General features: G+C 44.5%; 1 protein-coding gene across 2 annotated transcripts in view; it reads left to right on the top strand.

The window, feature by feature from the left end:
- LOC8050705 (phospholipase D2) overlaps window positions 1-9,007 on the top strand; it is a 75,538-nt gene extending 66,531 nt beyond the window's left edge. For both annotated transcript variants that reach the window (XM_040219944.2, XM_040219943.2), the window contains 3 exons: window positions 444-511; window positions 2,208-2,549; window positions 3,398-9,007. In XM_040219944.2, the coding sequence (XP_040075878.1) occupies window positions 444-511; window positions 2,208-2,549; window positions 3,398-3,622 (635 nt within the window). In that variant the 3' untranslated portion in view covers window positions 3,623-9,007. The remainder of the gene's footprint in view (window positions 1-443; window positions 512-2,207; window positions 2,550-3,397) is intronic.
- Window positions 9,008-13,736: the final 4,729 nt, after the last annotated feature.

Genomic DNA, 13,736 nt, shown 5'->3' with positions numbered 1-13,736 from the left:
AGATAGGCAGCAGGCACGGAGAAGAGTGATTGATCAGTGGGCCAAGGGTGAATACGTTACTTCGGGTCAGGACGGTTCGGCGGCATAAGAAAAACTTGAGTTGCCGTATGACTCAATTCCGGATGTCACCGCACTGGCGCGGATCGCGCAGGAACTTCAAATTCAGTTTGTAGAAATTGTTTTATTACTTCACAAATACTGAGTTCCCAAGATGCAACTCTGAGGACATAGTTCTCAATCGTTTCGGATCATTAAAAAAAAATTATTTTGACCTGTCAGTGCCCTTAAGTCGATCCCCACCCGATATTTGCGAGTGAAAGGCGTTCGGCAGGTTAACAGTGAGTGGGCAGATGAGGACTGGCTGAACAGCTGAAGAGGTCTTCTCATTGTACCTGAGCAGGTGAAAAATTTCGGAGGCTGAGCGGCATGTTAATAATTTTCAGTGCCCGATCCAACAAGCTTCATAGACTTCTTTGGCCTGCGGAAACACGATGAACTGCTTGGGAAACTGGTAAGTTGTTTAGAAGACCTTTCTGAGGAAAATTTATGGAGGGCTCTTTATTAACACAGAGTCGGATGGGCTGGGATTATCAAGGAAAGTGTGACGTAACGTACGAAAATGTGTGACACGGAATTTGGAGAGAAAATCTGTTTGAAAGGACAGATGTCTAAAAAGAAAGAATGAAATTCTCTACATGCTGCACTGGTTTGCTCCAGCTGTGACCCCAAGATTCAAAGCCCGACACTCTACCTCTGTGCCAAGGGTAGACCTGGGAAGCGATTTTGCTATGCCAAGGGCAGTAAGCATGTGGGTAACCATGGGACTACAGTCGCACGGTTTGCAGGTACCGTGTGACTGTGCGCATCTTTCGGGATATTGTGGTAGTTCACATGACTGCATCAGGTAATTAACATCAGAGAAAGGTTAAAAAAAAATGTCCAAGGTCAACCATGAACTTTTTGAAATGCCACAGAATACATTCTGTGGATACCTACTTTATCCATGGGATCGAGGTAAGTCGAGCGTATATATGTAACGCATTTAGTTTTGAGACTCCAGATGTGAATTATCGAAGTGCAGGAAACACTCGGCGAAAACATATAACACAGATTAACTGTAGGCACTCAAGCACTTTGGACACTTCCTGGACAAGGCCAGTGCGTAAGCTTTGAATATAGCCAGCTGTTGCGACCCACAAACAAATGTAATAAATAATGAGGTGGAGATAATGTTCTGACATGAAAGTGCTATCTGTATTGTTCAGATGAGCGTGATGTTTCTCATGCCCGTATTATGTGAAGATTACATTTTGCGGAACAAACTTTTTGGGCCCCATTATTTTGCAGTCTCCTTTCAATGATTTTGATGATTGGCAGTGTTTCGTCTTATATAGCCGATTCATTATCACGAAGTCTAAAATTTTACACATTATTCACTCGGGGTTGTGGTCTATATGTAAAATGTGCAATTAAAGTCACACTTCTTTTCTTTATTGCACTGAGAAAGGGAAGGAAAGGATAGTCATGTGGACAGTCGAAGCTCATTACAACAGAGCTGGTTACAACAGACATTGAGACATAACATACCGATTTGTGAAGTTCGGTTGGGTTTCCTCTACACGCCATTGACTCAACTTCATATCTGCATGCAACATAGTCCTTTTACAACAGACTGAAATCTTGGTCAAAATCAAGGTCTGTTATAATGAGTTTGGACTATATTGCTGTTCCTCACAGAAAAAAACAGCTGCGTTTGAGATTTTGTGTCGTTTCGTCCGCTATTTTATTTCTCCATGCCTTGAGGTTCAGACTACAATGTTTCCTAACCAGCTCGCCTGCACACTTGCACTTTTTAACTTTAATTGTTTGTTTCACATAAAAGCAGGATGCATATGCAAATATTTTGCGAATTTTTAGGCTTTCTGAGTGGGTTGATTAAAAAGATAAACTTCAAATCAGCTTCAGTGCATTTAAGTAAATATGGTAGATGTGTTTATTAATTTATAAGACAAACCCCGCAACACATTTATGGCCATTGGGGTAGAGGGGTAAACAGACTTGATGCCAGAGAACAACAAAGCATGTGCAACCTGCAACAAAACACAATGGGGGTGGTACCAGCATGTAAAAAAGTCCGCCGTGTCCAGCGTCCTGGAAGCGCGAAACTGACTGTTGCCGTGGTCTTCACGTCTCGCGCCTCCAATCAGGTCCAGGAGCTGGTGTACGTCCACAGTAAGCTGATGATTGTGGACGACGAGGTAACCATCATCGGCTCGGCGAACATCAACGACCGGAGCATGATGGGGCGGCGCGACAGTGAGCTGGCGGTCGTAGTGCACGACGTGGACCGGGAGAAGTCGGTCATGGACGGGCGCTCGTACGCGGCCGGCAAGTTTGCAGGCACCCTGCGGAGGACTCTGTTTCGAGAACACCTGGGGCTCCTGGAGACGGAGGGCAGTGCCGTGGACACGAGGGACCCCGTGGCAGCGTCCTTCTTTGACGGTGTCTGGCGCAAGACCGCACGCAAGAACACGGAGATCTTCGAGAAGGTGCGCGGTCAATTGCGCCAGTGTCTCCTCCTTGGCAAAACTCGCCCATGACTATACTCGCCTCACTCACACTTAGTTGTGAAGTGAGGGTGAGTGAGTTCATAAGATTTTAAAGTTTTTGAGGTTTAGGGGGGGGTGGGGGTGTGAGGTAAGGGAGGGGTGTGAGTTCATGATTTTGTGAGTTTGGTGAGATCACGAGTTTGGTGAGGGGTGCGAGTTTGGAGAGGCACATAAGTTTGTGATTCAGGTGCAATCTTGAACTTAATAAAGGGTGTGAATTCAGTGAGGGGTGTGAGATAGGTGAAATCATGAATTTAGAGAGGTGTGAGTTTGGTGAGATCATGTGCTTGGTAAGGTATGTAAGCTTGGTGAGATTGTGAGTTTGGTAAAAGGTGAGAGTTTGGGGAGATCATGAGTTCAGTGAGGGGTGCGAGTTTGGTGAGATCCGGAATTCAGGCATGAGTCCGGTGAGATGAGTTCAATGAGGTGTGTGGGTTTGTTAAGCTTATTAGTTTGGTTACTTTAAATTTGTGAGTGAGGGGTTAAAATTGAGGGTGAATGAGTTTTCAGTTTGTTTCTAGTCATGAGTTTGAGGGCGAGAGAATGGCTAGGTTATGAGTGGAGGAGTCCAACTTAAAAGCTAATTTCTGCTGGTGACTGGAAAAGCCAGCACTTCACAACTGACTTTTGCAGTACATTGTCTCAAAAATAAAAAGCTACTTTTGTGAAGACACATTTTTAGGTGAAGCCTAGCAGAGGCATTATCAGAAAAGATCACATAACTGGGAAGCACAGTTCGAGGCAATCCTCAATTAGACCTTGAAACTGACCAATGCCAACGCTCGCAGGTGTTCCGATGTATCCCATGTGACAAAGCACGGAGCTTCAGCGGTCTTCGGGAGTTCACGGCGATCCAGGGACTCGCCGACACAAATCCAGACCTCGCAAGAACCGAACTTCGAGAGGTCAGGGGTCACCTAGTGGAGATGCCTAAGGAATTCCTGGCGGAAGAATCCCTCACACCAGCGTCGGGAACCAAGGAAGCACTCATGCCTGTTGCTCTCTGGACCTGAGTTTCATCAGAACTTATACACTTCACCTACAGACACGCTGCCAACATGTTGCCCGTGTGCTGCTATATGGGCCAGTTTGTACCGACATGTGAGTGATTCATTGTCAGTTTGGTGCCAGTCTGTTGCTGGCATATGGCCGATTGGTGTCAGTTCGTTGTCCACATGCTGCTCTTATGCAGCCACATGGTGCCAGCTGTTGCCAGTAGCCCATTTGTTGCTTGCACGCTGCCATTATGTTGATACCATGTTGCCGGTCTGGCGCCAGTATGTTGCCATCAAAGTTTGCATTTATTCAGCCCAAATGCGCCCAATTGCAGACTGCTTGCTTATGTGTTGCCGTTGTTGCCGATGCATCTATTCAGCCTGAATGTGTGTCTGTGCGTGCTGACGGGAGGAAACAAATCAGGGGTCATAGCAGTCCTGTCCTGTCCAGCATGCCACTGCAGGCTTGGGAGTCTGACTGCAGCATTGAACCTGAGGAATTCTAGAAAAAAAAGGCAAAAAAGAAAGTCTTCAGGATGCATGCTTCTTTGTTCAAATGGAGATTAGAGGCTGTTACTTTACAACAGTACCACGTTTTTTTTCTTTTACCGTATGCATGTTTATGAGCATACATTTAAACTATATAAACACCTATAAAACTCGCATGCTAAATGTATGTACCTTTTAGAGACCTTTGACAAAAGAGCTGTTTGGTCTCGGTTCTGCACCCTGATCTTCCCCCCGTGATAATGGATAGACCTTGTTGGTTTCTCAGTGATCAACCTTTTATGGCTTTGTTTTCTTATTAACCAAACACTTATGCTTTCTTTGTCACGTTTGCAGAATAATTTGAGGTTGATTGGCATAGTTAACAGTATTATGAGCAAAGATATGTGCTATGGAGGGGTGAAACGTTGTGATGCTGTATTTATCCGTCTACGTGAGTAGTGTAGCGACAAATAAAAGAAATGCCTACCGAAGGCAAAGCAGCAGTCTCGTACTACTACTCAACTGTGGCATCCATGGCTTGCAACCTGAACATGGGAGAGCTAATTGTAGCAATAATATTGGCTATCAATCGGGCCACTTTAGGGGGTTTTAATTCCTCGTAAAGCAATCATTAGACGTGCAAATTTGGAAATTGAATTGGAAGACATTTGAATATGGACTCAAATATTTTCCGCAAAATGCTCGAGCTGCATTGGATGCAAATATGGCACTCCTAATTAGGCTTAAAAATCCCTTTTCTTCTCATGAATTTTTAATGGTCTCAAAGAGCACCATTCATTATCAAGGGCTCTGTTGTTGTAGCTGTCACTTTGCCACAGCACACATTCAAGGGAGCTAAATGAGTTCTTCCTGGCGAACTGGTTTAACTGTGTATTTGTTTCAGAGGTTGAATCAAATACAGAAATATTTTAGCTGATTTCTGCTTTTCTTGTTCTATGTTTAGTGTCTATCCAGTTCTGGCTTCCACTGCTCATTTGAATTATGTGCCATCCAAAGAGGAGAGTTCTGCTAAAGTTATTTAGTGTCTAATGTTTGCAAACTTCGAGAAATATAATTCACACTTCGCCGGAATGCAATGCGGCCTAGTGATCTGTCGCAGTTACAGCGTGCAGATCCTCATTTTGGCGTGACCACTGTGCAAGAATGTGACATGAAATCATAGTTTGTCAGCCATTTATTCCAAAGCCATAGGCTATTCATGAATTATTTTGTTTTATCAATACCTGCATTGACTTAGGTCATTTTATTTTACATCTTATACGCACAGTGACCGCCGTTGCGATGCGAGAAAATAACCGGACATAAGATGAGATTGAAGTGGAGATTGAGTAGGTTCGGCTTTTTGCTCCGTTTGGGTCAGTATGATTGAGGTGAGTTTAGCAGATGTTCCACGATACATTTCATAGATTTTGTACAAACATCTTTTCTGCTACTGCTGCTTGTCTGAGGCAGGCTTTGGCCCTGAGTGTGTGTATATATATCTATCTGAGGATGTCTGGGGATTTCGGTTCTGGTCTTGTCTATAAGGAGTCAGTGTCATGTGTCCACGCCATCATCATTGTCATACACACAAAGAACAACTGCTTTTTGAAGCCCCTTTTTTGGTCTCTGTTCTGTGTAATGTGTATAATGGCATGGTTATTACACAAAATGAGGCTTGTTAACTTTAAGCAGTTTACTACTCTGTTTTCATTTCAGCTTGATCTAAAATATCTGAAACATCTTAAGAATGAAACAATGCTGCACACTTTGTTTTGAGTTCACAGGAATGTGTTTCATTTGTCCTAGATCTAGTAACCATTTGGCTTTTTTGTCTTCTGTTTTCACTTCGTCGGCTTGATACTTCCGAAGATTGTATCTGCTGTTTTTTACGACTATGCATCCTAGCTGTTTATCAACCAACCACATCTTCTGTTCAAACTTATGTAACTTGCTTTTCCAAGCAACATTTGAAGTGTATAGCAATGTAGGCCACAATTATATACCTCAATGCTAAGTTGGAGTGTGGTGCTTAATGTTTTTCTGGGAACCTTAAGTTTGATGCTCTCCCACATCATACCTAATGTGGGAGAGCAGAAGCTTAGCCAGGTCTCCGATACACTGTTGCCCACTTTTTGTATGATAGGTTATGCACATTGTGACATGAACATCATAATGACTGTCTATGACATTATTATAAAAACAGAAACTACTTTGTTTTTGTTTTTTAGACTCATTATTTTTTACATCTTTTTTTTTTTTTTGTAAAGAGTACCATTGAAAGAGAAACTATGAGAATGAGTTTATTGTCAGTCTTGATTTCTTCATTTTGTTATCTCAGGTTCTTACCATAGGTATCCCAAGAGATCTGAATTTTTTTATAAGCAGCATTCAGAGAGGTGTTGTCTTCATTTTTGATATTTTCCTTTGTGTCGTTGTATGGACTTTCAAGTTTGAGTTTTGCATTTTATGTACGAGTCGTATTGTTGCCTGAAAGCCTATTTCATAGCACTCTGTGTCGAGATTATTGACTGTTGCCGTTCCTTATTTAAATAAGAACTGTTTGTTCAAGCATGCTTGCAATAATCTTTCTAAATATACCAGGAATGTATTGTTAATTAGTTCATAGTTTAGCCCTCTTCATGGCCAGTTCTGTTTGTCAGGCCAAAATAATTTTACCTCCGTTCATTACTACTATTCTTGCATTGCTTTCTATCACAAGGCCCGGTTTTATGGATGTTTGTGTTTTAGGAAATTATTTTCCAACTTGTTACCCCTTTACTAATGCAGCAGGTATAACTGTCAAGAGATATAACTCGCCAGCGTCATCTCTTATCTCAATGACATTACTTGCCGCGAGTGTGCTAGTCGAGCTCGCTGAAGCGTCGTAGCTCATTTACCAGCACTGTGAGGAATGTTTGAACTGCTTTTTTGTTCTGTTTTGTTTTTCAAGGTGGAAGGCTCATGCCTGTTTCTCAATAACTTTATACAACTTTTATCTCGGCGATCAGTGAACTTTCTCTCAGGTGAATTATTTGGTATTTTAACATGTGCTTTTGTATAAATTGTGCTCTGTCAGTTTTGGTGGCGTTTTCTCTATGCAATGATGTGCAACAAAGGCAGAAGGGGTGGCCTGTGCACGACAATAGATACAATTGCTTATGCTGTATTGTTTCGTGTAAGGGTTGTCCCAACTACCAAAATATCATCAACATTTTCATTGTAACCGCAATATCTTTGTGTCTCTTCCATGTAGATCGATCCAGAAAGCAACGAGGTGTTTGTGCGCAGAATGTATTTTAATCCCACGAATGATTGATGTTGCATAAGCTTGTATTGTGGCAGCGCTTGAACTTGTTACTTTAGTATGTTGAAGCAAACAAGGACTGCTTTTCTTCACATCTTGCAGGGAAACAGTAAATTAATCTTAAATTTCCTCAATTAATTTGTGGCATTTATGGAATTCAGTTTCTTCAAACTTGGCATTTTGAAGAAACTAAGAGAGTTGCAGAAACTCACAAGTAATATTTGCTGGCAAATTGTAATGCTTTTAATTTTGATAGCAGCCATCTTTTTATTTTTCTCACGAGGCATGCATTTGCATCTGTAGCAGATGATAATAAGGTTTCTTCTAAACTTTTGAAAGACAAAGGGTAGAATTATGCTGAAATATTCTTGTCACTTCCCGAGTGTGCTCTTTTTCAGAAACAGCAAAATTTATTGGCCCTTTCTATGTCACGAGATGAGCAGCAAAGTTCTTTACGAAATAATGCAACTCTAAATTTATGACCTACTGGTTCAGTTGGTGCCTTTAATTGCCGATTCGCCCCAAACGAGCGCACGATTGACTCTCTTCCATTTTCCTACCTTTACATCGCTGACAACAACAACTCCCTTCCAAGCTGCCTTATGTTTCTATTAGAGGTGTGCGGTCTGTTTCACAAACGGTGCGCAAACCTTTGAAGGTTGCGAGCTATGCTGCAAGTGACCTTCCGTAACACAGCGGAGTTTAAAATCTGCAACTGTTTCATACAACAATTCTGCTTCTATATTTTACATATATAATGTTTACATAGATAATATTTGAGCAACAGAAAGACAATGACTGGAATCTCTGGAGTACTGTACAGATTTAAATTCTCAGGGCGGCAAAGGCAACAGGCCCGAGATTGCAATTTTGAAACGTGCTTTCACCGAGCGAGCGCTTGCGCTTGTAAGGCACAAAGCATAGCATTGGGCCCCCTAACAAAGCACAGCATTGGGCGAGGGGAAGGGAGATAAGGATCTGGTGCGTGTGATGGGTCGAAAATCAACAGTCCAATAAGGTGCTGCGGCATTCGTGCAAACGCTGCCAATCGGAACGGGCCACAGCCTTTTGCAGCTTTGGAGTAGCAGGACAAGCTTCTCCCGCTAAAGCTCTCTGCTGGCCGTGTTAAGGGGTTTCCTTCTCTCAAGCTTTCTTCTGCTGAAGTAGAAAGAGTAAAGTGCCTTGTGGGAAGAGCTTTTGCTGCTATTCCAAACCTGCAACAGACTGCAGGTAGCATGTGGGGCAATATACTGAACCCCTCCTGTTCATCAGCAGACAGTGTTTCTTGATGTCGAGGACAGGCAAAATGTGAAGGCCTCCAGGTTTCGACACATACTGTTTTGTATGTGTGGCTGAAGCCACCTCCCAATTACTCCTTGTTGTCTTTATTTCGTGCCTTGAACTCCACTTCAGTGCCGTTGGGTTCTGTTGCGTGTAATATTGTGGGGTGTGCGACAATGCTGATGCAGATCTGTGCCTTGCGGCGTGCTCCACAAGACGGAACGCTGCGCCTTTGTTCAGTTTTGTGACAAGCTACTTTTTGTGGCTGACCTTTGATATTTATATGTGTTCGCTGCTGCAATAAATTCATGTCCGCGCTGCCGATAGCATCGCCGTTCATCTGTTTTAATTTTTTTGCACGTAACAACAGTCGTTGGTGTCGCACTTCCAGACCCAAGGACCAAGTACTTTCGCAGCTTGGGGCATAATTTTATATGCTAACCAAATTGCCAGTCCATTTTTTTTTTATTAATTTTGTTTTGTCAGGTACTGGGTGAAAGGTGTGAGCCTTGTCTTTTAGGCGGTATTCCTCTGAGCCCTTTCATTTTAGAAGAGCTTGCCTGATTTATATATATATATATATATATATATATATAGCGCACGGAATTTTATGTGCAAATCACGGAAACTGAAACCTATTACTGGTATGAATTATTATGCCTTCAGACAACTCTGCCTAGAGGATGCTAACAGCCTAAATTTAAAGAAGGATAGCACATGCAATGTGATGGCGGACACTTGCGCAGATTAGTACAGCGTGTCCCCCCCCAAAAAAGTGTACAACGTTTTTTTCCACTGCCAAAATAAATTGCATCGCTGAACGCTCATTCTGCACCCAAATCTAGTGCTTGATGCCAGAGTTTCAGCACTAGAGTTTTAGGGAACCGTTTTTGCACGTCCGACACTGTACGATAGGCCCTCCGGTACGACTGCGCATATCCGAGTCTTCTGCTTTGGCGCATGCGCAGTTCGTACCGGAGGGACCATCGTATAACCTATCGGGTGTTTAAAAACGGTTCCCTAAAACTTTCTATTGACCGATTATCGTTATCATCTTCATCGTGCGCACTGGCGTCAAAACGAGGGAAGGGGATGGGGGGGGGGGGGGGGGTGCAGAGACTGCCCCTACTCCCCCAGTTTCTCCACACATTTCAATAACAGAAAAACTAAATGTAGGAAATACGGGGAAGGGGGTGAAAAATCTCGCTCGACCCCTATCACCACCCTCGTTCACCCCCTCCCCGCGTCTTTGGAATAGTTGGGATGCCTCTGCTAAGTTGACAGCACGTCATTTACTCGGGTGTATTCAAAACCTTTTTGTACTGGAGCCTCCACAGATTCTAAAACAAACAAGAATCAGAGAGGCTGTGACCTCACGCATGCCGCGCACTCGCAAAAGCATCATACGCATTTCTTTAATAAATGAACCGTTTTTAATCGGCATAAATGCGAACTAACATAGCCAAACATAAAACTCCAAACACAGCTAGGTGACTGGTGAGCGACCGAAAAAAATTTGCCTGGTCCGGGTATCGAACCCCTCTCCATTACACGTTTCACCTTCCGTCCGAGCGCAGTGGACGCCACGAGCCATCCCAGCCGATCCAGCGCCGGGGGAAAGTCGCGTGACCTGCCGGTGGGGCGGGGCGACACAGGGAGCTCAAGGTCGCATGACACTCCCTCGACGCCGCATTGGCTGGGATGGCTCCTAGCGTCCGCTGTGCTCGGACGGAAGGTGAAACGGAGTATAGCTGTGTTCGGAGTTTTATATTTGTCCTTTGTCCCTCTTGTTCCCCTTCTCCAGGGATTACTTTCGTCATTCTTGTCCAGCTCGCTTGCACCTTTGCATTTAATTGCATTATAATAATAACATAGCCACCCCGTGCTATTACTCAGCGCGTCGTCTGCTCGCATCCTACCCGCCCCGTCGTCACCAAAATATCTCGTCAAAGGCCAGTAGGCGTGGCGATGAAGGCGCTGGAGAGAAGTTGGAGGAAATGGAGAGCGCCGATGGAGCGAGAGAGGAAGGCAATCCCGGAGAAAAGCTCACCGGAGAAAAACTCGCCGCAGAAATGCTCACCGGAGATAAGCTCACCGCAAAACCGGCGGATGCGGAGAAAAACTCACCCGCCATTGACCGTATGCGAAGGCAATCCCGGAGAAAAGCTCACCGGAGACAACTCACCGCAGAAATGCTCACCGGAGATAAGCTCACCGCAAAACCGGCGGATGCGGAGAAAAGCTCACCCGTCATTGACCGTATGCGAAGAAAACCTCACCTATTTTTTTTTTCTTCTTTTTATATGGGTGTTGTTGGATCGTGCGTAACATATATCAATTTATTATCATTAAAATTTGTCAGCTTTGTAAAAAAAGAAAATGTTCTTTTACGTATTATTTCTTAAGCTTATTGGGTATATTGCTCCCACATTAATAATTGCGGGCGAGTGTTTTCTGTGGCTTACTCTCTAGGCGACGAAAGCCTAACTGGAAACTATGAACTTGAAGAACAGCAAAAAGTTCGAAAACTTAATAATGTATGCCTAAAACTTAAAAATCAAAACTAAATTTCGAAATTCGAAAGTGCATACGCAACAACGCGGTGCCTGAAGTTATCTTTGGAGCTTCTGTTAACCTTTGAAAGTAGGATAAAATACTCAGTAGGATATCGAGGCTTCTTTCTTCCACGGACATGCTCGTTTTCTAGCCGTTCGTGCTGGTGTTTCCACACGTTGCCTTTGAGTGATAGTGCCCTTCTACAGTGAGCCCCCCATGACCTTCAGAGCTGCACACTGTCACCGTTGTTACGCGTGACCTATATAAGAACTAGTCTTCTGTAAGGTAGCGAATTGGGTGAGTTTGTGAACGTTATACATTATAAAAACCGCTCAAACGACGACGACTGAGTGAACACAAAAAACACGACAGGACGAAGCTGGGGTGCTATGTTGCGCTTTTTGCGCTCCCAGGAGACTTGGAAGAAGGAAGTGACGTCAACGACTAGAGCAAACGCCGATTGGATGTTGACAGAAGAAAACAAAATCAACATCCAATCTGCATTTGCTGCGTTGTGGACGTCACTTCCTTCTCTCTAGTGTCCTGGGAGTGCAAAAAACGCAACATAGCCCCCCTTTTCTCGCAACTAAAGTTTTGTGAGTGAAATGAACAAAAAGAAAACAGCGTAGCCGACACTGATTACATCAAGAAACATATTACTTATCTATTACGCACTACACAATATTTGGAGCTGAAATGGTTCACAGACCGCTATTCATATTAGCTCGCAAAGAATAAACTTTTATTTGACAGCGCTACCGACGGCGCACTGTCAGTTGTCAATAAATTGCCTTTTTTTTACCGGTGTACGATGTTCTGATTTGATACCCTTGCGGCTTCATTAATATACAGAATGGGGGATTACAAATTTCTGAGGAATTAGTAAATACGTCCAATGAACTTCAAGAATATTACAAAAAAGAGGACATATTTTTGATGAAGTGACGAATGCGAATTGTGTTAAATTGCCACGTTTAACGCAAAATCCGCTAAGTTAAAAAAAAAAAAAATCGGTGAGCTTTTTTTCGCATCCGCTCAAAGGCCGGTGAGCTTTTCTCCGCCTCTGCCGGTTTTGCGGTGAGCTTTTCTCCGCCGCCTGAGGAAGGAGGGAGCAGGGGGAAACGACCACCATTAGGGAGTTTTCGTGGACCGTGTTTCCCCCAGCTAAGCCCTCCACAACGAAGAAGTCGCTACCGCGCCTGCGCGCCGATAGCCTTGACTCTAGAGTTCGGGTGTCGTAGTGGGGAGCCGTTGCGGGACGGCAAAAACCATCTGCAGAGACTCGTTATTTTGACGTAACACGCTTTCGGCGCCGAGTACTGGTGAGGCTACGCGTGGTCTGCTACGGGCCGACTTCTTTTTCGCTTGAATGAAAGTTTGTGGTCAAACGTCGAGAAAGCATCATTCGTTAGCTTTTCAACTCGCCGAGGAATAACACTGTATCATTTTGTTGCCAGAGCCAGCAAACTTTGGATGTCGATCCCATGCATTCCACCGGGCGAATTAATGAAAATGGCGGCCCTCCCCGCACAGCTGGAAGAAGCTGGGAGTTCACGCGCATGCGCTCGCGCCTCGCACTGTGCGCCGCTGGCCGATTGGCTCACTAGGAGGGCGATGTTACGGCGGCGAGAAGGCCAGCGTTGGGCAAAGACGCTGGAAACCATGTGACCTCGGTCGAGACTGCTCTCAAATCTAGGCTCACTCATGAGTACACCCCTTGAGTCCCTAGACAACCCCTCGCAGACAAGGCCGGAGGGCTCAACTTTCTGTTTGAGTCAGACACGTCTGCTCACTGTTTGAAGACGAGTGTCATCTGAACGCTGACGTCGCACTCGGGTCCAATTCATGCACCAGCGTGTGCCCCTGACGCAGAAAATTCAGCCTTCCGGCCTTGTGCCCCATAGCGCCTTGCAGAACCATTGATGATGCCTATTAGGACAGACATTTCTTTCTCTAAAAGCACGTCCACACCCTCCATCGTCAGCTCCCGTCAGACTTGCACGGTACTCATTACACATAATCAAATTACTTGTAATCGATTACTTTTAAAGCGATAGATTTATGGGCGACACTTAGTTCGCGTCCTCGTCGCCGCGCGCAACATTTTTTTTTTTTTTTTGCGAGGAGAGGAAGTTGGGACTCCCCGTCCGCCGTCCGTGCTGCGTGAAACGAGCTAAGGCAAGCGAAGAGGGGAGCCCTGGCGTCCCGCCAAGAATTGCGCAACGAAGGGTGAATCATCGTGTCGTCTGCTTGAAAGAATTGTTTTCAAACATAACTCGCATGATACGAAGTCCCACTTTGGCCGTATCCAGTTGCTTGGTGGATGGTTTTAGAAACTTCCACCTCGCTTACCCACTTCACGGATCACTCGTGGCAGTCGTCTGTGACGTCCACAACGCCAACCACGACGGCTATGAGGATTAATCACGTCGCATATACCTCCGTCCTCGGGTTCGTGACGGCACCATTCCACCTGCATCGAGCGACCGTGCTTGTGCT

The sequence above is a fragment of the Ixodes scapularis genome, unplaced genomic scaffold (genome assembly GCF_016920785.2).
Source record: "Ixodes scapularis isolate PalLabHiFi unplaced genomic scaffold, ASM1692078v2 PGA_scaffold4__175_contigs__length_147842914, whole genome shotgun sequence".
Lineage (NCBI taxonomy): Eukaryota > Metazoa > Arthropoda > Arachnida > Ixodida > Ixodidae > Ixodes > Ixodes scapularis.
This window is presented reverse-complemented; position numbering and strand designations above follow the sequence as displayed.